The sequence below is a fragment of the Anarhichas minor genome, unplaced genomic scaffold (assembly GCF_050575085.1).
Source record: "Anarhichas minor isolate MPS153535 unplaced genomic scaffold, ASM5057508v1 ptg000032l, whole genome shotgun sequence".
Classification (NCBI taxonomy): Eukaryota; Metazoa; Chordata; class Actinopteri; order Perciformes; family Anarhichadidae; genus Anarhichas; species Anarhichas minor.
Window position 1 is genome coordinate 1,957,295 of NW_027466478.1, and position 26,617 is coordinate 1,983,911.

At 39.6% G+C, this 26,617-nt stretch overlaps 1 protein-coding gene across 1 annotated transcript; it reads right to left on the bottom strand.

The window, feature by feature from the left end:
* Window positions 1-557: 557 nt before the first annotated feature.
* LOC142964828 (popeye domain-containing protein 1-like) lies at window positions 558-25,828 on the bottom strand. The gene is made up of 10 exons (XM_076105367.1): window positions 25,271-25,828; window positions 24,007-24,115; window positions 22,226-22,489; window positions 17,416-17,644; window positions 16,305-16,429; window positions 14,526-14,713; window positions 9,188-9,296; window positions 7,899-8,066; window positions 7,629-7,770; window positions 558-1,001 (listed from the first exon to the last, which is right to left on the bottom strand). The coding sequence occupies exons 1-10, from the start codon at window positions 25,774-25,776 to the stop codon at window positions 871-873; spliced, it is 1,971 nt and encodes a 656-aa protein (XP_075961482.1). The 5' UTR covers window positions 25,777-25,828; the 3' UTR covers window positions 558-870.
* Window positions 25,829-26,617: the final 789 nt, after the last annotated feature.

A 26,617-nucleotide genomic window follows, 5' to 3' on the forward strand; every position in this document is an offset into this window, starting at 1 on the left:
GTTATTTCCCACAACTATGGGGAGGACTGAAGGCCTGCATAGTTCTGTGTTTAGTTCTGTGTCCTCAATGTAGGCCTACACATGACAGTGTATTTTTTCTCCTCATAAAAGTTAAAATAGCAATAAAATGTCAATAATTGTCTTTATTCTTGTTCTATTATTTCATAAATACAACAAACTATAGTTTTTGTATATATAATATAACTATATATAAAACGTATATAAGCTGTGATATCGAATAGCTTTTGCGGCTCCAGACAAATTTTATTTGGTGGAAAATAGAGCAAAATGGCTCTTTGGGCAGTAAAGGCTGCTGACCCCTGACCCAACTGAACCAGCGGCAGACATAAATCCGTGGGCTGGCATTTGAGTATATTAATCAGGCAGTTGGTCAGTTGTATTTTTGCCTACTCTGTTTAAGCTATATGTATCTATATTAATATAGCAAAAACAACAAAATGATTGGCCGATACATGATGTGACTATATGGGCCCCTGCAGCCATAACGCCTGCTTCCCAAAATAGCTCCTTAGCACCAAACACAGTGAACAGTGGAGCATTAACATAGGACATTTTTATAAGAAGGTATTTCTAGTGGCTTGTAAGAAGAACATTTAACAGTGTAAAAATAAACTTTTCAGTGCTCTCTGGTGGGCAAACTATGTAATGGAGAAACTGTTACTAAATGACCAGAAACATATCTTTGATATTTCTCAACTGACATTTGTTGCCAGCAGGAGGATATCCATTTACTTACGAAAATAACATGTGGTAATGTCGGCCTTGCGGGTGTATCTATCAGATTCTAGTTGTTGTTGTTGCTAAACAAGAAGTGCATACATTGGATCTTGTGTATTCTTCCCCTGCTGGCTACACGTCCTCAGTGGAAGTGCTGGGCATACGGCGAGACTTGGAAGAAGCAGATTCTTCAAAAACATCATCTTCCATGCCTTCTTCTATTGGCTTCATCTTTGAGGAGGTCTTGGTGCCAGGGGATTTTTCTAGAAAAAAAATGAATTAAAAAAATTATTTAAAAAAAGAAAAGAAAAAGAAAATAACCTGTCCTGAGACAAATACCCCTGTATCAGCAAAGAAGAGTGCTAACATGAACACTACTTCAACCATTGGACAATTAATGTTGATATCCGGATAAATGTTAATAATCACCCCAATCTTTAAGCATGCTTTCCACTGCTTCATTGTGGTAATGTTTTTGTTTTTTTTTAAAGCCAGTATTCAATTCATGGCCACTCTGGTGTGGCCGGCGGGAGCAAATAAAAGATGCCCCAGAAAAAATGCCACGGCTCCTTCAGTCCATGTTGATGTGTCCTTGGACAAGACGCTTAACCCCATATTGCTCCCGTGAGCTGTGCCTATGGCATGTGAGTGTTATCAAGGTGCCACCTGCCCCGTTACCCCCTTAGGTAAGAACTGTTAGCTAATGGTGCTAACAGTATACTAAGGCGAAAGGGCTGCTATGTGCCGTTGACATGTTAAGAGCCGTTGAGAGGAAATTGAACTGCTCCATATCTCAGATCTTTCACCATTAAATTGACAGACTTTTTAGGTGGTTCTTTCTTTTAGGTGGCTAAAACACATTTTGTTGCTGCTCCCATCCACAGCAGTTCATTACTATTCTCCCGTCTACTACAGGTAATAAACTGATGCAATATTGGTAAGTACCTTATACAATCCCTTTCAAGTTTTGCCACTGAAATGTAACACTACCGTAACATTTTTCACATTAAAAGCTGACGAGGAAAAGGAAAGACTATGGCAGCTGAGGCATTGATAATTTGATGTGAATGTTTAATATTCATTGATAGTAGCTTAACACCGATCCAGAAATGGAAATAATCAGGTAATTGGAAATAATAAAAAAATGAAAACAGTAAACTAGAGAAAGTGGGAGCAGCAGAGTGCTGTCTATGACATGTCAGGTAGAAACATGGTGGAAATATACATTATGATTAATTATCAAGACAACAAATTAACATGGAGGAAGTTCTGGGTTTGCATTCACTAAGGAACAGAGGAAATGCTGTTCCTGCCCTGTGTAAAACCAAAACGCAATGTTGACCTATTTCAAGGGTCTTTTTTGTTACGTAACTTATGTAAATACTAACTAACGCCACCTGTATGAACTACATAATAAGCGTACTTATTTGAACCCAAACCACAATCTTTTTCTCAACCAGCTATTCTCAAGATTTGGGCCAGGGCCCATTAGTGGACCTCAAAGCTCCACCTTGAGGGCCGCAGAGGTACTGCCAAATGCCATCCATCCATCCATTTCCTACGGTGTGAGTGAACCGGTGCCCAGCTTGAGAGAGCTCCTGTGTGTCGCTGAATGTGTGCATTTCTGACTGAAAGATAACATCTTCTGCCTCCATTTATTCAGGCTCTCGGGCCTGGCCCGCCACCCGGTCTGCATTGTACCCGACCCCGATGCTTGTCCCTGCGGGTGGTGGGTCCACAGGGTGGCTGCTCCATGTTGTTTCTTCGGGCTGAGCCCGACCGGGCCCCATGGGCAAAGGCCCGGCCACCAGACACTCGCCGGCGAGCTCCCCTCCTGGGTCTGGCTCCGGGAGGGTGCCCCGGTATCCCTGGTCCGGGCGAGGTGGCTGAAGTCTGTGGGCTGCTATTCATCCAGGTTTTTTGAACCGCTCTTAGTCTGGGCTCTCCCCTGAGACCTGTTAACCTTGGGAGACCCTACCAGGGGCTAATGCCCCGGACAACATAGCTCCCAGGATCACTGAGCCACTCAAACTCCTCCACCACGTTAAGGTGCCGATTCGTGGAGGAATACTGCCAAATGGTTAGATTAAGATCCCAGACACAAGGTTGCATGCTGTAATATTATTTGAATAGAAGTTACCATTTTTTTTAAAACTATTTACTTCACCCACACCTTGTGCAATCTTTTTTGCAAGATATTCCTGGCTAAAACACTGCAGCTCTTATCCACAACAGCCAACTACTGAGGCCAGTATATTATTATGCCAAGTGCCAAATGGATCGTTTTGTAACTCGACCAAAAAACATGAATCTGTCTATTATTTTAATAGTTCAGTATTCTATGAAAGATATGTTTATGCATGGCAGTGGCACTAATAGGCCATCACACATTTTTCGTTTCCACATTTATGTTTAAAATGAAAACATCAATTTGAATAGCTTGTATGCATGATTATCATGCAATTGACAGACAATGTTGATATTGGCATTGGTATCAGCTGACAAGGTATGTTTATAAATGGCAGTGGCACGGCCTCCCTACTCACTGTACCTTGCACATGTTTAAAATAAAAACATGAATATATGAACCTGTGTATTATTTGAATAGCTTAGTATTGAATGCACAATAAAGATGCACATGTTTATACATGGCACTAGGCCCATTTTAATATAAAACATAATTTTATACAATATATATAGTCGGGGTCCCTGCTCCATCTCTATCAGTTTGGGGGTCCTTGCCCTGAAAAACGTTGAAGACCCCTGATATAAATGATACATAGGAGATTATTAATAGCAGTAGTAGTACCAATAGCAGAATAATAATGTAAAAAAGGTTGAGTACTAATAATAACAGCAGCAGCAGTATTGTCACATGACCTTTGACATCATCGTTGGCGATATTGACTATTCCTTCCCAATATAGCATCACACTAGCCGGAGGATTGAACCAAAATTGAAACATAAGACAGCATAAAATACATTAAAAAATGCACAAAATGAAAAATGCCAGACTTCCAGATGGACGGAACTAATTAAGGTCAATCAGAAATATGTCAGAAATGATCCGAGTGATATGGGCAGCAAACTTCATGAATATCAGAGCCTTCCACACATTAGATGACGATTTGGAGCATGCTAAACATGCGTGAACCCAATCACTGTATAATTTCGCAATCAGGGATGGATCTTTAGGATTTTATAGATACTATTATCCATACTGTTTATGGGTTCGGTTCCTTATCGATATTCTTATCGGTTCTTTATGATTATTTTGTAAGAAAATAATCAATATTACTTTATTATTCATATGTAAACAAATATTATTTCTTAAACGGCAAGAGCAGAAATGTTTAAATAACTAATTATTGTTGACTATACTATTTCAATGCAAACAACAATTGGAGAACTAACATACTAACATTTTAGCTGAATTTCAGGAGGACCACGCATCTCCCCCACTTCCGGCCACAGTCCTATAAATATCTACCCACTCTAAGCCTCGACCTGTTCACGCTTTCCGCATCCCACCCTCCCTCCCTCTTGTTAAGCCATTTTTCTTATGGTTATCATTTTTCATAGTCATTATCCTTCCGTCCCACATGGAGACCTGGGGATCTGTGTGAGGAATTTAAGTTTAAAGCGCTCCTAGTGCTGGATATCAATAGTGTGTTTACTTGTAGGAGTTTTAACCAAGGAGTGTGGTTGAGTGTCTGTGTGAGGGGGTTGAGGAATGTGTTGTAAAAGGGGGGTTGGAAGAAAGTGGCTGGGTGAGGTGTCTGATCAGAACAACAGGTCAAGGGCCAAGGAGGGGCTTATTGGATTTCAGCCAATCATTGAGCTGATCGATGGGTGTAATGTGAGACTCTTCAGAGACTTTTTGAGGAGACAAAGGGTTTGAAACTCTGGAGGATTTCAGATCTTCTGGGGACCACCGAGCAGTCACATCAGGCTACTGGGTGGCTCGGATTGGATCTCATATTTCATGAAATATTTGTTTTTTTGTTTGTTTTACTATTAATAGTGTGATTCAGTTTGTAACTGTATTTGCTTTTGTTAGCTATTAAATGCCTTTTGATTTAAACTTCAACCAGCTGATTTGGCCTTATCTTGCTGACGGATCAGGAGCAAAGAGCGGGGCTTTTTCCTTTGCCTTTAGTTTGAGAAATTTTAAACATAACATCTGCAAGGCCCCGGGAGCCGCAGTGGATCCTCAACTAAGCCTTTCCCAAACCGCTAAACTCTCACCCTGGCTAAATCTCCCTCAACCATTCCTCAACGCTCCAAATAATCGATGAAAGTTTGATCGGCTGAGGCGGGTCCTAGCTAGTGAAATGTACATTTGAGAACATTACTACAGGGAGGAGTATATTTAGTGCTCAGAGCCTTGGTCATCTCCCTAAAGTCAAGTAGTAACAACCATTGTTAAGATGTGTTGGCTGGAATGGTAATGGGACTAGCAGCTTCAAAATAACACTAACGTATAACAACACAGCTGCTCCCCTTATTAAAACCTCTATAGCCTGAGCGAGCCCCATTTGGGGTTCGAGTACCGGTACCGAAGTTCCGAATGGACTTTTCATCAAGAAATATGAAAAATGGTCCAGACATGTAAAATATCGGAAAAAAAAAAGTCCAGGCAAAATCATCATGCAAGCCATTTTACACAATTATACACAGTTATACACAAACTAATTCAATACACTAGAAGATTTATCACAATATTAGGATTTTTCTCCAAAAAATCCGCCAACTATGCATCCGAAATTCATCTTTCATCACAAAGCCGGCAGCTATAATGGCGGATGGATACATGATTTCGCACGAGGGCTCGATACGGCGTCGACCCAGCGTGTCCAAATAGACCTTCGACAAAGCATTCAAAAGTCACAGGACAAACCCCAAGAAACCACACACTGCTCTTGGGAAAAAAAATTGAAAATCTGCATACCTTTTTGTCATTTTCGTCCCGAAAAAAACAGTTAATCCATTGAAAGTTGCTGCAGCGCTGTGCTCCGTTTCCTGGTCTCTCTGCCTGCATTGAAATGAACGTGCTGTGACCTGGCATGCGAAAATGGCCCGCATTTTTCGCCTGGACCAATCTATTTTTCGCATGGGGGTTGAGCCCACCTTATCAAGATTTTTACTGACTAATGTCCCTCAGCTTTCCAAATAACACCCCTGACGGCTTTCAATGGACTATTCCAGACCTAACAACGTGTCATATAATTAAATCCGCCAATCACAGGCCTTACAAATCCCACCTACACACTGAGTCAGAGCAGGTTTTTTTCATGGATGAGACATATGACATCTGGAAATAACTGAACATGGCTGAAAATGATTCCAAACTGCTTTATTACGATGTATTGAACACTCTTAGTGATAAAGCAAGTGAATATATAGTTAATATGTAGTTATATAGTATATAAAATTAGAATAGAGCAGCGCAAAATCTGGTTCCAAAAATGAAAATTTGGCTTGAAATTCTGTACTCAGACCTCATTTATGCTGGCCTGCTAAGTAAAATTAGCTTGGACAGACCACAAACCTGTTGTGCTATGACTGTGGAGTATTTTTAGGCTTCAATCTGCATTATTTCAAAAAAGATGTTCAATAAAAGTGCTTTTTTTTCAGGCGAACCTGGAACTTTTCAATTTGAGCTGTGTGCCATCTTCGTTCACTATTAACCAGTAACATATACACAATATTTACACATCTGAACAAGTCTCTCATAAGTTTTACCTGTATTATACCATCAAAATTATTAAAATAGACCTTGTAGTTTCAGATCTACAGTCTAAAAGGTATGGGTATGCAATTTTCTAGCAGAGGCCTAAAAATAGGGCTAGGGCTATAGAGGTTATTAATAACTATGTATCAAACAACTCAATATACACTGACAGACTTATTAGTTGTTCCCTAATGCCCTTTGACTCCACTGTTGGGAAGGGGTGCAGGCCTTTAACAATAAACTGGGTAACAGCCCTGTGACACTCATCCTGTGTCATCTTCCCTGTAGCTGCTTGTAAGAAGGGACTTGGGCTAGGACTGGCGCTGGTAGAGGGAGGTGGGTCGGCTGGGTCAGGGCTGCAGCCTCAGCCGAGATCTCATTCCATAACTTCTAAAGCACCGATAGCAGAACCGTTGACTACGGACCTTATCGATGCTCCAGGTATTTACTACTGTCTTATCGATTCCCGTTTAGAACCGGGTATTGGGGGGCATCCCTACTTGCAATGTTCAGTCTTTGTTGTGTGCCCCACGTTTTGTGAATTTTCAAGTATATCAAAGGGTGCCAAAAAAGCTAAATACAATTAGGGGGTGCTAGAGATCAAGAGTTCATGTGCATCCTCAGAGTGCTGAGTTAGCGAATCAGCACTCTACTCTGGATGTTGCTGGATGCTCTTAGGAGAACACACGGAAAACGAGAAATAACTTTTCATATTACATACAAACCGTTGTATGAGGATACATGACTGTTACAAAAAAAAAGTCCTCTCAAAACTTGGTTTTATTTTGTTGGTATTTATTTTCAGCATTTTGGTAATCAGTATTGCTTGATTAGGATTGGAGCACTGGGCTTCCCATGTTTTTAATGGATGAATGAATTGAAACTCTGAACCTATGCAGTAATAGACCACATTAATGGTACAACATTGGAAAAATCTGAATAATGCTATAATCATTTTTAAATTTTACACATAACTGTAATAGCTGTAAATGTACATTTGCTTGTATTACTTAGATTTAACGGATTATTTCAAATTAAAGGTTTAGAAATTGCGAGATCAGCCAATGCAATACTCTGCCGTAAACTGTACTGCTGTAAGGCACTCATGGTTACAATAACCTGAAAACACATCTTGTGGGGTGATAATGTGACTTACGGAGTGATGATCCAGCAGAACCTCCTCGTAGGATCTGGTTAAGGACATCATCAGTATCGCTGCTGCTCGCCATGCTGTTCCTCATCTGCATCATAGACAGCTGAGAGCATAGGCTGGGCTGACGGTCCATCTTCTTCACCGCCTGGAACACATCCACCACCATCATCATCAACACCATCATTTCTGTAGCTGTCATCCATTATGCTGTTGATGTGTTACTTCCAGTGTTTGTGCCATTTTATTATAATTTGACATGAGACCTGGGCCTACCTTGTCACTGAGTGTGGGGTCATTCAGAGAGTACAGTTTGTTGGTGATGTCTTTGCCAATGAGGTACCTGAACACCTCATTTAGGAAAGTATTCGACTCCAGGAAATAGGTGAGCCTCTCTCGAGACCAACACAGGAATTTACAGTTCTCCTCTGCCATGATGGTCACCTGTCAAACACATCATTTGTCTTTCAAAAAAGCAGTTAGTTCAAGTTCTGATTAGATGTGCAACGGATCATAAAACCCACGGTTCGGATCGTATCACGGATCAGCACAAAAGAAAAAAAGGGAGCAAATGTAACTTTTACAGATCCCTCAGCACGTTTTTTTGCCGGCGAAACTAATTGATGATCATTGATGATCTATATTGATAGATACAGATCCCTTTGTTGTTTAATTATACAGCTGGTTCCAGGCTCCAGACAATTCTTTTTTTGCAACCAACCAAAAAAATCATTTTGATCGCTCTGAAGTCTGTAAACCATCAACTATTCTAAATGTTGTACTTTTAGTTTTGTCATCAGTTGTGTTTTGTATCTTCTTAAAAACACACAATTCAAATGATTAAGAAATAAAAGATTGCAATTTTATGGATTAAAACAAATCTTGTCAATAGTAGTTTTAAAGATGTATTATAAGCTGCTTAGAGGTATTGCAAACAGGTCATAATTCATCTCTAATATCTATGTTGTTGTGAAAACATCTTCAAACAACTGGATTTATTCAAGTTTCTAACCAAAACTACTTTTTGCGAGATTACATTTGAACACATGATTTTGTTATAATTTAACTTCGCCTAATACTAATTTTCACTAAACAGAGCCTGAATGCATCATAATGTAACCAAACGGAACCTTCAATCGTTGACCGTTAGCGGTGCTGCCAACGTAACTAGCTCTTCTGCTCAATTCAAACACGGATTGGTTGTTGACAATGTAACATTATAGAGTTGGTGACTAGAAAAGTATAAATGCCGATGTCCTGATGGGATATTTTACTGAATATTGGCAGATAACGGTCATCATTAAAACTTTATTTCACACTGTGTGTAACGTTAAACTGGAACGAATCCACGTTTTCCATGCATGCCGAACTGTGAGGGGGGGGATCCGTACGGATCACGGATCAACAGTGGTCCGTTACTACACTAGCTCTGACTTATTATTCATTTTATCACTGCAATCTACATGTTGATGACAAGGCCGATACGTTTTTATTTGAGGCAATTAAGCAATGAAGGTACAAAAGCAGTTTGTTTATTTCTGTTGTCCATCTGATCTTCTAATTACCTGAAACTTCTCTCCTCTGTGCATCTCAGTAGACCTGAACTCTGGAGAGTCAATGAATGAATTGGTATAGATGTTGTGAAGAAAATGGCCTCGATACGATACCTTCATCCTGTCACAAAGAAACGTCAAAGTCAAAACTCAGATTCATCTTTAAAACAAAAACGCCATCTCTTATAAGTGATTTTAAGCCTTAATCTTCTTGTGTTGACTGGTGAACCCAAAAAAGGCTGTGCCTATTCCTTTAATGGCCATTTAGCCTAATGGTGCGTTCACACCAAACGCGGCGCAAATTATTCGCCAATGTCTATGCACAGACGCGATGAGACTGGAGCAACGCAAATTTGCGATGGCGCGGCGCGATTGATGCAAATTCGTGGCGCGATGTACGCAAATTCACATCAAACTCCAAATCGCCCCAAACGCGTCAGTTGAAATTTTTCAACTTTGGCGAAATATTCGCGTTACGCCCCGGCGCGATAGCCTATCAGCGTTGAGTTGTTTCTCCTGTCATCACTGACTGCCGTTGTTGAATCAGGAAATAAATACTGTAGCCGTCTGTGTTCACCCAGAGCTCTACGATACCTCATATCAATAGAGACCGGACCAAACTATGTGTATAAATGTGTGTGTAAACCATATGGTACAAACAATGAATAGACACTGCCGTATTTACATCTAGATGACGTTATTCTGAGTGTTGGTGGAGCTGCTACAATGTTAGCATAGCCTAGCACCGATCCATCCGAGCGCCATTGAGAAGACAAGTACAAATCGGCATCATTACGTAGTTATTTCGGAGTCCCTTTTTGTCGGAGAAGACAAGTACAAATCGGCATGATTACGTAGTTAGTTCGGAGTTTATTGCCGTTGCATCACAGCCAAATCAGTTTATTTTGTGTTCATACAGCTGTAGTAAACAGCGACGTGTGAATACACTTCGATAAAATCCACGGAGCTCCTCTGGACAATGTTATGAACCAGACATGACGGCGTTTAGTTTCCCGGGATATCTGTGACTTCCACAACACATACTATGCAGAAATAGGTTATTTTTTCCATGGTTAATGGCGGACAGTTGAACGGCTTACAGGGCGATAAGCCACGCCCCCTCTCCAGCACGTCCAACGCGATTCGCGAACATTGTTTTAATGTTAGGTACACTAATGTGGCTCAAAGGTAACTTTTATAAATATTAAAACTAATAATTATATAATGCATAGCCAGTTAGCTCAAAGACGGCACAGCCTAGTTAACTGGTAGCCTACAGCTGCACTTTTGGAGACACTATGGCCACTGCCAAAGTCAGCAAATGACTGAGAAACAGAAGTGGAAAATCCTCCTGCTTCCGTCAAGTAACCAGTGTGGCAACATTTCTCTTTCCTTATAGTTCCTTACAGTTTGTAGGCTGCAGAAGATTTAGAGACTGCAGCGTGATTTTTGGAATCAAAGTGGTGTGATTTTTTTCCCAGCTGTGCTCCAAAGATTTTATCAATCTTTTAAACCACTTCAAATCTTTGTCATACTTGGCATGCTGCTGTTTCTGATAGAAGAGATATCCATACATTAGATCTATGCAGAATTCACATATTTGTGCTTTCGGTCTGAAGGGCCTTCATCAGAGCATACAGGATTCAACTGGATTGGCAAGTGAAGAAACAAAAGAATTCACTTTCCAATCACTGTATGTAAAACACCTTTGCACACCCTGTTGGGAGAGGCTCCACCTCCTGGGAACTGCAGCCTTAAAGTAATGAATGGAGTACTGAGTGGCTTACAAGTGGAAGTCACACTTACAAAACACAGAGAAAGGTAGAGTACCAAGAAAAGGTACAAAAAGTACCATGAAAAGGTACAAAAAAGGTGGAGCCTCTGGCTCACGGTGTGGAAACATTAATGTAAGGTCACGTAAAAAAAAAAAAAAAATACTTTTTATTTAAGATGTGCGAGCATGGTTGCTTGGGAAAAGTAAAATTAATATTCTAACTCCAACACAGTACTTAATGTTGGTGAAAACTAATATTTGCTTGTGTACTTTTTCATATTAAACCTGTCCAAATACAACACTCTGGTCTGTTCCTTGGAGGAAGAGTATGAGGAAGAGATTAGCTGACTGCAAAGCCCAATACAAGACAGAGAGTCAACATTAGGTCTGAGATAAAATGACAGGTACGCATGTGCTGCATGATGATATCACAGCTTCACATGAGCAATGGAAGCCTATGAAGCAGTTCATGCCAACTCATCCCAGTGGATTAGAGGGGCTGTCTGTGGACAGGCAGAAGACAGTTAGTCTCTCTCTTCCCATACTTACTGAGTGCAGTGCTATTCCCAACAACAACGGGAGGAAATACCTACTGTTATGAACTCAGACAAGAAGGCGTTTAGTTTCCCGGGATATCTGGGACTTCCACAACAAGTAATAAGCAGAAATAGAGGTTATTTCTTCCATGGTTGGTGGCGGAAATAAATGGCTTCCATGGAGATAAGCCACTCCCCCTCTTCGGCGCAAATGAGGCGAATAACCACAAATGATCCCGCGAGTAAATTCCCACAAGTAACGCAACGCGAAAATTTGGTTCGGTGTGAACGCAGCATAACACATCACGAGTGTCACCGCAGTATTTATGTTTCCAGGAATCAGACCAGTGGCGGCTGGTGGAAAATGTTCTAGGTAGGGCCATCCTATCAATTTCAGCAAACATCCCAGTATGATTTAATGCAAAAAAATTAAAGTATCAAACACGCATTACTACTTTGCAGTTAAATATTTAACATTTATTCCAACACGAAAAAAAGCTGTAAATAACACTTATATAATATAATATAACATGTTTATTTATTGAGATGCCCCTATGGACCTTGTTATAGGAGGTAAAAATCAGGAGAAGTAAACATGAAGTGTAATTATGAATACTGATGTTAAATTAAGCTATGATGAGTTTTCACTGTTAATTTACCATCTCAATTACATGTTGATGCCTCCATGACCAAGTTAAGCAGATGAGACTGAGGACAACTATGTAGAAGAAAAGATGTTCACTTTGCCTAATATGTAGCTTGACAGAGTTCTCCATGTGTGTCCTGGTGTTCTCATGTTTCCTTACTTCCTCATCCTTCACTCCTGTAACTGTCCGTGCTGGATCCGTCCCCGTTGTTTTAAAATGCTAAATAAGTTATTAGCATGACGTCATCCAGCTAGCCAAACCTGTCTGGTGTTCAGCTAGTACAGAAGCTTCGCATGGACTGCTTCCCTTTCCCGCTAGTCTGCTGTCTGATTGTGAGGTCAGTCTGATCTGATATCAGCTCTTTGGCCTGCAGAATCTCCGCCAAAGTTCTCCTCTCAAACGAGACTTGGAGGAGTAGTGCTCGCCTGTAGAGACTTCTCCTGACGAGAACGCGCAGCTAGGGGGGCTAAATCTTTTTGGCCCCACACTGAATCTATTTGAGGGCGCTGATTGGCAAAATTGTATGTCACTCATTTATATCTTTAATCAGCAATTGGCTAAACTGCTTCATAGACCCGCCTCTTTTGGGCAAAAACGATTTTGCCCCCCTAGCTGCGCGTTCTGAGACGTGTTGTGCACACAGGCGGAGAGGACGAGCAGGAAAAGCATATATTTTGCGCAGATATCACATTTTACACATATTACTGGGTACATTCCACAGTTCAAAAACACAAATATTGACAATTTGTATAATTTATTATTATTATAATTTTTTTATTTATTTATTTTTTTGTGTGGCTCAAGGTGGGGCCATGCCCCATTGCCCTCTATTGACCAGCCGCCACTGAATCAGACAGATTGTTTCCAAAATGATCACGACAATCAGTGGTATCCACCACCCTGGATATCGTTTAAAAAAAGGAAGTTTGACAGGTGAATACAATGTGTTTATTTATTTATTTATGTTTTCTTTATTGCTGGGCAAGTTAAACGCGTTAATTTCGCGTTAACACATTCATTAATTAACGCCGACAATTATTTTTATCGCGCGTTAACGCATTTTTTTATTTATTATGATTTTTAATTTTTTTTATTTATTGAAAGACAAGAGACAATACATATACATAATAACAAGAGGATGACAAGAACAGTGGGATAAAAGCCAGCAAACATCCTGTAGTCAGTAATTTTAGTGCACCTATATGCTGAAATTCACGGTAAACGCATTTAAACGGCACAGATCGGGAGCGAGCGAAGGACTTTGAAAGTTAGCGGAAACATTAACGTGAGACAACATCCGGTTTCTTCAGACGAACATCCGGTTTTCAGAATAAGATGACAACAAAGTATGAATTATATTCACATTAATTATAAAACATGCTACCTGCATCTCGTGAACTAAATGTTATTGCCCTTTTGTTCATATAGCAGTACTTTTAAAATAAAAGTGCGCAATACACTACTTTTGAATTCAATATTGAACTTTGCCATAACAATGCGATTAATCGCGATTAATCGCAAAAAATCCATGCGATTAATCGCGATTAAATATTTGAATCGTTGCCCAGCACTAGTTTTCTTATGGCATTATGATTAGGACTGATAATGAGGATATAGAGTGATTGTGCGACAGCTGTCACTGGCTGTATTTCCAGACTGTGTTTATTTACACAATCCTTATGTGCAGGTGAAGATTTGCCAGGTGAGGTGAATGGAGAAGGCAAAGTGTGTGACAGTCACCGTGGTGACTCCAATTAGCTCTGATACTCGCATCGGATAGCTGTTTTCAGTTTGTGTCTGTACAGTGTATCTGTCCCGATGGAATAAACTATAACTGAAGGAAGTGTTAACTGCAGCGATTTTACTCAGACAATTTATGAAAACTGAAATCGTACTTGGTGATATATGCACAGTATTACAAGATGGGTCAGAGTTTCCGTACAGGTGCGCAGATTCTCCCGTCAAGTTTGATTTTATAGATCACAACTTTTGCTTGGGAAATGGCATATGCCTTTTTCAGACCCCGTTTTGTTACCCAACAATTATAAACGAAGCCCCTGGGCTTTTGGAGTTCTGTATGGTACTTTTATCACGTTAACAAATGTTTCATTGTTCATGCATGAAAAACGTTTTTCCTGAATCCATTGACATTACTAATCTTGGATCTTTTTCAATTTTAGATAGCTCTATCATATGATATAATTCACAGATATTGTCGATTTTGGAGCTCATGGGTCACTGAAGTTATTACTGGTTCCAGTCTAAGGGTTTAGAGAATATTTTAAAATCTACATTGAGAAATGATAGTGGTCTATATAACCCACATATGTTTTCATCCTTAAAACATAAGATAACATGTCAAATCTACCCACAATCAAACAAACAGCACATACTTTCCTTTGAGGAGAATGCTGAGGCGTTCGTCCACAGAGGTTTTGTCCTCGGCAGCGTAGGCCTGGCCCTTCTGAAGCGTCTGGATGGTGCAGAACTGCCCTGTGAGCCTCTGAAAAAGAGCCTCCTGCACATGGAGGGGCTCAAACATCCGCTTGTAGACTGACCGCAACTCCCTGTCGATCTTAATCTGGCAGAGCACAGTCACAGCCTTAAGTCATCTTTTAATGAAAATCTAACATAGAAATCAAACTTCAGTAATTGTTGATAAGGGAGACCTCTGGGACCACTTGTCTGGGTTGGTGATGATTTAATGACATGGCTCCAATCAAATAGTCAGGGAAAGGACTTCATACCAGAAATCACAATGAGCTACAGTTATCTAATTATGAATCCCACTGCTTTTCTTGAAAACCTGCCCAGCATAGCTTGTTGAAGTTGGGCAGTGACCTCGAGTGGTAAGAGGTCAGGATAGCCCATTGGTCAGGGCATAGGACCTGAACCCATTGCGTTGCTGGTACCTCGCGCAAGCATGGACGAATGACCAATCCTATCTCTTGAATGCTATGCAGGTTAAGTCCTGGCAAGAAAAGCAGTGGGATTCATATTAAAGCATTTCAATTCCAATCTGTAGGGGTTGTTTGCGTGTCTGGTCTGAAATAATCATGGTCTGATTGTCTGAGGAATTACTAAAGTATTGTAATATGCTCATTTAGAACTATTATGGTCATTTACAAGTAATATTCAACAATTTAAATACTGAATTGGCAAATATGTGTGTCCAAGTAATACCAACAAATTAGAATAACTAGTAGGGTGACTTGATAGACAAAATAAATACTTTCAAAGAAAAGTCTTGCATGCTGTAAATCAACTCCAGTACTTGGTAAATGGTAAATTCAATATTGATCTTTACACACTGGTATGCTATTAATGCACAGAATGAGGCAATTCACTGTCAACACAATACAACACATCACCCCGTGCAGAATATCTCTGCTCCTGTGAGCAAAATTATAGCCTGCGAGGAGAAAACCATTCTTTAAGAGTGAGGGGCGTCCGCTGTCCCACGACTTCCATCACTGCTCTCCTGCTCGCGAAACATTCACCTGCTCGCTTGCGAGTAGTTTTTCTTTTTGACAGTAAGTGGGCGGACCTAGTTTTAATTGTATCACTAAATTGTAATAGTTTTATTTTTGTAGGCAATAATTATGCTCATGCATTTAGAGATATGCTGCGCGGAATGATGTGAAATCGCTAGCAAAAGTAATATGTGTGCACACACGACACCTCTACACACACGTGCACGTGGATCTCATTTGGGTTTACAGATATTGACATTGATTTGCCCTCATATAGAAGAGCACACACAGATCAGCTGCAGCAACTAACCAATGACTGATTGGCTCTGACCTTATTACCCACTGAGGAGTGCTGCAGCACAGGCTTTCCAACAGTTTAGCTGCTGAATCAAGTTGATGAATTTCAGTGACTGAGAAGTACAGGTCTCCTGTCTTATTATGAAAAGTACCGTGTGATTCTATCAGCTTGCTGAAGGCCCCTTAATACCGAATTCCTAAGTGGCATTGTATCAATTTTATCTGCATACCATAAAGCAGGACCAACCCCAGGAGGATATGCAACCTCCTACCTGAGATTGGAAATCACTGAGGTTCAACATAAATGAACCTACTGTTCCCCCAACACCTGAAGCCGGTATTTCAATTTTGGTGAAATGTAAAGCGACTGTTATAATGTATATGAGGGCATGCTGAACTCACCGGTCTGCGCTTGTACAGGAGGAAGAACAAGTGCATGAAGTTGACCACCAGAAATACCACATTCCAAACCATCACATCCAGGTTGCACCTGTACAGAGTCGCCCACACAATGAAGAGACCACATCCTGTCAGGGTTAAAGACACAGAAGAAAGATGTAGATATGCCTAGATACAAAATGTTAACACTTCAAGATCTAAATTCAAAGTTCAATACTTCAGTCTAGTTTATTATCCATTACTAAAGACAACATTGTGTATAACTATTGTGGCTCATTTATTGTGCTTGTCCGAATGAACTAAAAACATCAATAACCAAAACAAAAAATAAAGATTCAATCAATATGGAGCACTGACATGCAAATACCTGGACTAAAATAAAGTAATATAATGAAATAGCATGTTACACAAACAAGATGGAATGCATAAAAACACTACATTGTAACAAAATGTATGTCCATTTTATCTATCATTTAGTTGGCTTCAAAGTTCTATTAATTAAACATACTTGATCTAGAAATATGTTATTCAGTTCAAGCTTATACCATATATTTATTTATCATATAAACTGATTTCTTTATTTAATAATTTATATTAATAATATAATTATGACCCATCTAATATTTGATAATGAACATCCAAGTTTATTTTAAAGTTACCATGTTTACTCTTTCCTCTATCTGTTTCTGTTTCTCTGTAAAACCCTCTGAGACTAGCTTGTGCCACAGGACAATACAAATAATTGAACTGTTAAAATGTCCCATGAATCTGGCTGCTTCCTGTCTCCACTCTCCTTCCAAGCATAAGATAAACATGTCGGAAGGGCTTTTTCCATCCGCCATTCTCTCCTTCCTTTATCTGCCATGTCAGAACCTTTTAGGGCCTTGGCTCTGGTGAAGAGATCCCTCTTTGTGCAGGACAGCTTTTAAAATATCTAAATCCTTCAAATATTAAACAAAACTAAACCTCAACTAGCTTGTGTTAATGATTTACAAATACTTTGGGAACTTGTGAATTGAGTATAGATCTGTAGAGGCTGTGATAAATTAGACAATATTCCAAGCTACAGAATTATCACTACATGAATGCCATCAGCAGGTGGCACTGTGGATACCTGTCATCAAGAGGAGGCGCAACAGGATCATGTGCACGCCAAGGGTGGTGGGGATGACCAGACCCAACAGCAGGGACAGGCTCCCCAGATGGAAAAGGAGGTGGTGGGTCTGCTCCCACTCCTCGCAAGAGGTGGCATTGAGCTCCACAGCCGGGACTCCTGGAGTGGTCGGGGGGAAGGAGGGCAACGTGGTATAGAGGAGGGAGTGCAGCTCTGGGGTAGAAGACATCTTGCAGTAGGGTCACCTTGAACACTAGGGCAACATGAGAGAAAATGTGAGCAGTGAATGATGATTTGCTCAGGACGTATAGGTAACATACTTGTCAAATTACTATTTCTGCTCATGTATAGTTTGTTTGTTTGTTCTATTATACTACACTATTGTCTTGTTAGCAAAGATGTTTGAAAGAAAATGGTATATGCTTATCGATTGAGCCCAGAGTTTTTCTTTGCTTTGTATGTTTCAGAGATATCATCACCTTATAAAGGTGTTATGGTAAACATGTTAGCAAACAGTTGTCTATTTACACTTCCAGCAGCATTCATTTATTAATTAATTTGGAGTTGTGTTAGTGTCAACCTGATGAATGTTGAATATTCACTTTTCTTTTAGCTCTGGTTTGGTCTGAACCAAAAAACAGAAAGAACAGCAAATTTGGGAGTAATCTCGAAATATTCCTCTAGCCTTGCTGTCACATCATACAAATAACCTTAATTGCCAAAACTTTGCCAACACTTTTAGGGTGTTACATATTTGAAGAGGTTTGTTCACAAGTTTAACCAGATACAATCAGCCAGTGTATGGATTGCTTTTAATTAGCTGAATGTACACAGTACAGTTTGTGTTTGTGAATGTGTGCCAAGTATGTTAGTCAATCTTTCTCATCCAAGACCTAACCATGCTGAAATTAAATAAAACACATGTGCTAAATACAAATACAATGTTGGTTTGGGTAGGATGTAACATTTTCTCACATGTTGCAACTATACCAGAGTCTTGCAGCCATAAACTAGCATACATAACACCTAACAACTAAAAGATTAGCACTAAAAACTTGCATGGAAGACATAACATAATAATAATAATTAGAACACATAATAAACATGATTAATGTTTGATACATTTAACTACAAAGCAGGCACTGCTATCACTAAAATAAATGAAGAAAAAATAAATAAACTTGCATTCTTTCTTCCTCATGAAGAAAAAGGATTAAAGTGAGTAGCTTGTCCCTGCATGGAGAAATCCAAAGTGTTAAAACTATCCTTTGTTAAAACCAACACCAGTCTAACCTTCATGCTTTTTCACTGGAAATAGCTTCTTGTTAGTTTTTTTTTAGCTTAGATACACTTCCAACTGGGTTACCTGTTGTCCCTTATTTTTAATTCTGATATGAGAGAATATTGATTAATGCAGCTTTAAAGGTGAAAGATATGAGATTGGGAGCATTTTGATTGCCTAATAATGGCTCTCAACATGCAAAAGCAAGCCGGAGGCTCACAGCTAACGGTGCTAACGGCGCTAAGAGTGCAAACAACAGCTATAGTGTTGTGTCACTATAGCTGTTGTTTGCACTGTTAGCGCCGTTAAGGGGGAACTAGATGGTGGGTCCTACGATTCCCCAAAAGCACTGTCGGTCAGGACAGCGTTATCAGCTGTAACACCTATGTGATCACAGTTCAGAGCAGCCGCCGTGAACTAGTCAGTGGGGCACTCTCACATGCACGAATATGCACTAAAATCATGCGTGGCCTGACAACACAGCAAGATAACAACACACAGAGGGAGAGCAGCTTCAATCTCTGCTCAGGTCGACATTAATCCACTATATATTTACACAGCAAATAGTTACCCACTGAACAACCACTATCTTTCGCACAAGCCCAATGCCAAACTTGAATGTGTTTTGTGTCTCTGTCTGACATATCACATACAAAAACACCTATGTTGGGTTACATTTGTTGTTAAAACAATATTGGCAAAGACCAGTTTATGTAGCAATGTCACATAGCAACCTAAACACATACCTCATATCATTCCACAGTGGCTTGCACAGGAAAGCTACTATATTTGGCTTCATCTGTTCTATTTAAAGATTAGTGTACACGTGCTCACAGAATAATATTCACATTTTGTTGAAAGATGAATATATTCCCTTAAACGACATAATATTGTCGTTTGTAACAGTATCAGCTGCTGAGCTGTTTCTGTGTCAGCCTGATGTGCTCCAGCACTGGGAGGGCTCTTATATCAAAATAGATGTGGGGATAAACATAGAGGAATTTCTCATACCGACAACTTTCTAACTGCTCGTCAAAGTACCGAGAGGAAAACGTCCCGTGACTTACCGATTCAGCAGCAGCCGATGTTGCAGCAAAGTAGGAGGAATGATGTCTGTGAAATACTGGAGACACTGCTGGTGACTGCAGGCTAAACCCTTATGGGGGCGGCTGCTCAATGTTCGTCGCACATTCCTCACAGCTGACATTGAGAGACTAAAATGGGCAGGAAAGAGAGAGCAGCGCGTCTGCACTGACTGAGAGCTCCGAACGGAGGAGACAGAGCACATATTTATCAGATATTATATATAATAATTATCAGAACTGATTGTAGTATCACAAACACGTCAATGTATTACGATACATAAATGCTTATTTTTCGCTAGCGAATATGAAGAAATAGGCCATTTCAATATTCTTTATAATAGGCTTCCTCTACTGACCTATCAGACATGTGTATAGAAGAGAGGCATGCTCTCGTATTGTAGTGTTTAAATGTGTTTTGGAGTGAATCAACCCACTTTAATTTTGATCGAATTGGTGGTAACTTAATGCATGATTAACTGAGTCAAATCTTCTAGTCTAGTCTTTGCTTTTTTTGCATTTGAAGTTGTGCTAAAATTTGATTTATTATAAATATTATATATTCGATTTTTTAAATGTAAAACCCAATATTTTAGTTTTTGGTATTTTAATGTTAACACATATTTACTATATTTTCATATTGTATAATTTTTAAATATTTGTATTCGTATTTTAAAAGACCCTTGGTCAAAAAGGATTTAATAAATTTGACAAAATAAACTTAACTCAAGATGCACTTCTCCGTGACAACTGAGAACTGTCAACAACACGTCCATCTTCGTTTTGCAACTTTGATTTACAAACCCCACGGTCAAGCACAAGCACATTTTGCTTTCAGCCTGCATACATCACGTTCTCTAAAAACTCTCTTAAAGCGACAGCGCTCTCTTCTCGTCAGTACAACAACTTTCTTCCCTTTTCAGTTAGCAAGCATACAGTTAGGTAATGTTATTCACAACTGAAGTAATACAAATATGAATGAACTTAAACACATATTTAAAGCAAATGATTTTACATAGACACACTGATATTAAATTAGCAAGAAATAGGAAATGAAATGTTTTAGTGTGCTACACCAACTCCATCCTGTTGTTGAAAGCCCAACAAATTGAGGAAAATAGTTAATGAACCTTGAGTTGAGATTATTATTAAATTACTGTTGTCAACAATGAACTTCCATGGTCAATGTTATGTATATTAAATTCTACCCCAACCTGTGTTATCTCATTAACATTTTTATTGTCACGCAACACACACACCACTCCAAATAAGAAAAATCGATATTGTAACGTAAAGTATAATTCATTTTTTTACAGTAAAACAGACTAAATTTACATCCACATTTACATCTTAACAATGGAACATTGACTAGGCTGTCAATCGGTCAATGTTACACATTACATCTGCAGCCACCTATTAATTTCACTTTATGTATTTAAAATATACTTATACAGTAAAGTAAGTAGCTGCTTTTAATTGAGGCATGACATTTACAAATTAATGCTGCTCCAAAAATAAAGTTGATCAAGTATAGCTGTTTGCCTTCTGCTTCAGCATAAAACCATTTGAACACACACAAACATTTACAAACTCTCCTCTGTTATATTTACGACTTCTTCTGTGGATGCATCAGCTCCAACATTTTGGGAAAAACATGTATGATATGTTTCTGCTGGCAAACAACTGCCAGTCACTTTTACTGTGCACCAATAATGTATTAAAAGAACTTCAAGATAGTATTTCATTCATTTCGATAAAAGTTGCTAACATGCCGTAGAGGTTTGGGTAGGCATTGGGCCCATAGAGCATGAGCCTTAGAGTGATCCTTCTCAGGCTGAACTGGCCGACAAAATGCTACCATCTAACAGTAGAAGTAACATTGGACTATTTAGTAAGGCAAGTGAAGTGATCCAGGGTCTCTTAGTCTATCAGTCACATTACCTCTGGTCTTACATGTCGTAGCTCATAAATCAGGACATTGTAATTAGAAGGCTGCCATCTTTATGAAAACATCCACATCTTAAAATCATTAACCCTTCCAACCTTCCACTAATCTTGTTCATCAGCAATAAACTGAACAAATGTTGCGAAGAAGGCAATGAGTACTAGCCAGTCAGAGGCACAGTAGGGGGGGGTCTTCAGTGAATGCGGGTGGGAAAAAAATAAATCAAACTACCATAAATAACAGGCTGCATAACTGCCTATGGCTGTGAAATAGGTTATTTGGCATGCGGATGAGAGGGCACTTCAACATTTCCAAAAAGCTCTCTTACACACCTGTTGCTAGTGTGCCAACTACCCCCTACATGGTGCAGATAATTCCACACTGCCCTACCTAACTGACACTGCAAGGAGTCAGTTAAGTGTGTGTGTGTGTGTGCGTGTGTCTGTGTGCATGTGCGTGTGTGTGTGCGTGCGTAAGTGAGTGTGTTCAGGCAGTCCTTGCCCCCTGTACTGGCACTTGCAGGAAGACATCTGCCTTTTCTAAATCAGTCCCTGGCATGTGACAGTAACTTGGTAAGCGGAGATCGTATCGGTGCCTCGACTTGTCGAAAGCCTTGTCGTTGAGGGAGTACAGCTTCTCTGCAATGTCATTGCGCACAACCAGGGCAAAGATCTTAGCTATGTAGCGATGCTTAGCAAAAAGCAGATAGAGCTTCTTCCTTCTCCACCCCACATATCGGCAGGGGTTATCAGCACACAGGGTCACCTGAGGAGAATGATAAGAAAGAGATCAGGTTGGCCTTCATGTGTGTCAGTTATGGGATCGTTCCAGTTATCACAACATGGGTCAAATATTGTAGTTCAGCCTATAACCAAAGTGATTGCTGTGATCGGGGAAAAGATGGACAAAGTTGTAATAAACTGCAATTGTCCTTCAATGGGGACGGTGGAATTGAACCCAAAGTAAAACTTAAAACAAATACTCACTTGAAGTTGACATTCTAATAATCTAAGTCTAACAATTTATCAAAAGGACCAATAATACTCATCAACTGGATTTGTTTCCAAAATCAATCAATCAACTAAATCTACTTTGACAGTTTTGTTGGTAAATGATGCATGGACCTTTAAGAAATGCTATCTCTCCATTGACAAAAACATAGAAAACATAATGCTGCACTAAAAGGATAAAGCAGGTGCAATTCTATATTTTTCTTATTGTCATAAAATCAATGACCTGTGTAAGCAGGTCATTGATACTTTCATACTTTCCTTCACTGTCATTTGCTCTCAACTTTAAGCCCATTGGCTCCTGCTGAAGATGTAAATCTTAAAAAAAAAACAATTATTACAGATTCATTGAAAGACATTTTTTGGTAATTCCACTGTAGTTTGTAACAAACCTAACTCATGCAGAAGGAAATAGTGCATCTGTCGGGAAGTATTTTCAGCGGCAGATTGATTTGGTGCCTTAGTGAGTATTTCTGGCAGCAGTATGCGGGATTGATTAAAAAATAAACTAGTGTGTGTGTGTCTGTGTGTGTTTGTTCATAGTAAAGACGGAAGAAGCCACCTAGTGCAACAATGTGGCTCATTGATGTGTTTTTAATCATTGTTTTTACAACAGACATTTGGACTCGTCGCAGCAGGTAAAGCACCTGTTAAACTAATAACATTAAGAATGGCTCAAGTCCATTAAGTCCATTCAAAATACCAGGACCCTGGAGGTGGCTCACATTGATGAATGCAGTCAACATAAATACTCATACTTTACACCTATTCTGTTCCTTTTCATACCATGACATAAATCTATTCAGATCTATGGCACAAATAAATAAAATACATCAGGAGTTGAATACACACACAATAATTGTTTTTATGAACAATTCATTGTTTCCATGGCATTTGTTGACAAGATAAAAATAAAGAATGTAACTGCACATGAAGTTGAGCAAGACATTTTTGTTGGGGTCATAAAAATAATTGAACCTTAAATTAGGGACCCAAAGCACTTTACCACTACATGTCATCATTCACCCATTCACACACTGATGGCAGGGGCTAGGTGCCACCAGACCTAACTCATTCACACACCATAGGCACAGCTACAGGAGCCATTTTGGGGTTAAGTGTCTTGCTCAAGGACACATCAACATGGACTAGCCAGAGATCGAACCACCAATCCTCTGATATCAGGACGACCATGCTCCCCATTTACATTTCTCAGTTATCAATGGCTGAATTGTTTTTTGCACATGCACCATGCACATGACTAAAATGGACCTGGAAGACACCCTCTTCTGATGGTCTGAGAGAGTCCCACTCCGGTGAATCCAGAAACTGGAAAGGGTAGATGTAATGCAGAAACTCTCCATTAACTGTCACACGGATTCTGTTGGAGAGTGAAGTTGATATTAACAAATTCACTTTCCACTGGGAAACACATAACATAAAAGGCAAGTCAACACTTAATCTCACAGGACATAAAAACGTCTGCTAAAAGGTTTAGCAGTGATACTGTATCACAGCAGGTGTCCTGCCTTTTAAAGCTGTGACATCAGTGTTTGAGGCTGTGACATTAAGTGCAACAAGCTACAAAGTTCAAATCTTTACATCTAGAGGTGTGGAAATTTCTCGATTCTAAGATGCATGCAAATAGGCAGATATAATTAAGTACTATGAATTCTAATATATCAAAAGGCATTAACACTCATCTAACTCATTCTTTATACTTACAATTTGTATGACTTTTTCTTTTATAGGAAACAATAAATGATCCCAAAGGACAGGAACAATAAATTCAAAGGACAGTATTATAAATTAAACTAATGATTTTATATAGATTAACCTACTAAAATCATGAATTTTGGGCTGAATACAACAAGTCTCATCTGTATTTACGACGTAGTTTGATTCTGTATTTAAATGCTATTGGCCATTACGAGAATTAATGTTACTGTGGTGACAAGTGACAGCTGACCAAACAACAGAATCCCTAAACCGTGAAATTATAATTTGGCATATTTAAACTAAATACACAACAACTTGCCAACGGATGGGGGAGCCCCTCCTAAAAGCTTACCCTACAGTACTATCATCATGAATATGACACCAGCGCTATTTAACCTAACCGAAGAAAACCATGTTTAAACTTAACAAAGATATTCTTCCGCACCCAATGCAAGTTCACCTGTATTTGAAGGTAAAGTGTCTCTTTAAATAGTAATACCTAATAGTAATAGTAATAGCAATTTCCACAGGGTGTACTACTACAGAAACGTTGACTCAAGTTTGAATTGAACGCTCTGCATCTGTTGCAGAGGATCCAAACCTCCCGTGAGCACCGTGGACAGCACCGGGAAACAGGCACCAGCTCGACAACAGCAAAGAGAAATCCTGAGTGTCAATTTGCTGGAATTCCAAAGATTAAAGCCGGTAAAACGTCATGCTGTGTTACGTGTTAATCTTCTATTGTGATTAAATGTTTAGCCCTGAACATGGCAAAATGTGTTCATGCAGTTTGGCACAATATCAGTGAAATGATCACCTGCCAGACAAGAGCACCGACAGCTTATCAATAGCGGTTTTCCCCTCTATGGCGAAACAGTGGTCCCTCTCTATGGTGTGGACTTGTCCGTCACAGCAGGCCACTATCTTCCCAAAATGTGTGAGTGACACTCCTAGTTTTTTAAACATACAGTTGTGAAGCTCCTGGAATTCCTTATCGAAGGAGACGCTCCTCAGCCGATAGGCAACATGCAGGACCTGTCCCAAGCACACGCCGAAGAGGGCGAAACTCCACAGGAAAGAGTCTGTGGTGCAGTAGTCCGACCATGCCCACAGAGTGGAGCAGAAGAAGCCCAGAGTCACACAGGTGAATAGATACAGTAGTCCATAAAAGCCGCTGCCGCCCATGAAGCCAAAGAACAGGAACATATTGGCGAGGTGGAACACAGAGCCCTCCGAAGTATCTCTCCATTCCTCACATAACGGGTACGCAGCAGCGGCGGCTTTCACCGTCAAGTTCATGTTTTCCAAATCTAGAGGCTCCATGTCTAACGTTTCAAAGGTGCTCAAAACTACCAGCACATTTCCACAAAGTCATCCAGGGTTCTTCAGAGCAAATGGGGCTCAAAATAGACTGCATGTAGAGTCATGTGGGTAACACCCGTCATCCAGTTTGTGAAGCGGACTGAACGGAAATACGACCGGAAAAGCCTCAATGGAAAAAAATAGAAAAGGAAATGTTCCGGAGTTTATTAGTCGGGAAAAGAATAATATAGACGAGCCTAAATACTTCTGTGTTACCATAAATGGTTCTGCTTTGTACATATTATAGTATTTTGGGCAACAAAGACATTTGTAGTTATCCAGATTCTAAACTAAATGCATGTTGCCTGTAATTATCCAAATGTTTGCACAGTCAGTTGTTCAATTTGAGACTATGGACTGTTTCAACGGAATTGCATTTACTTCATGTCAATTTATGTCATTCACATACACTGCAGCAGGAAATAAACAGGGACACATTAGTAGTATTAGTTTATGTTTAAAACTGTGAACCAGTCTACTGTATGCCATGCTCTAATCAAAATAATAATTATTTTATTAAGTTAATTAATTTAATAGTCTAAACGTGTGTGGTGAAGAATACAATTAAAAAACAATATAATAAATTAATATAACCATTCATTTATGAATAATAAGTGAGTGAGCAGCAGTGCATCTGAGTCAGAGAGTATCATGTCAGACATAAGGAGCTAGTGCAGAAACATTTCCATCGGGTCTGGCTCTATATTGTCAGATGAGGGGTAATAAGCAAGCAAAGCATTGTGAGGGTCACCAGATGCCAGTATGGAGCTATTTTTGTTGAGGACGAGAGATACAATTGCTC

Coding starts and splice junctions, on each gene's coding strand:
- LOC142964828 (XM_076105367.1), bottom strand. CDS start 25,776: ATGGAGCCTCTAGATTTGGAAAACATGAACTTGACGGTGAAAGCCGCC. Junction 14,714..16,304: donor TCCTGTACAAGCGCAGACCG/GTGAGTTCAGCA, acceptor GTGCTCTGCCAG/ATTAAGATCGACAGGGAGTT. Junction 7,771..7,898: donor ACCCCACACTCAGTGACAAG/GTAGGCCCAGGT, acceptor GATGTGTTCCAG/GCGGTGAAGAAGATGGACCG.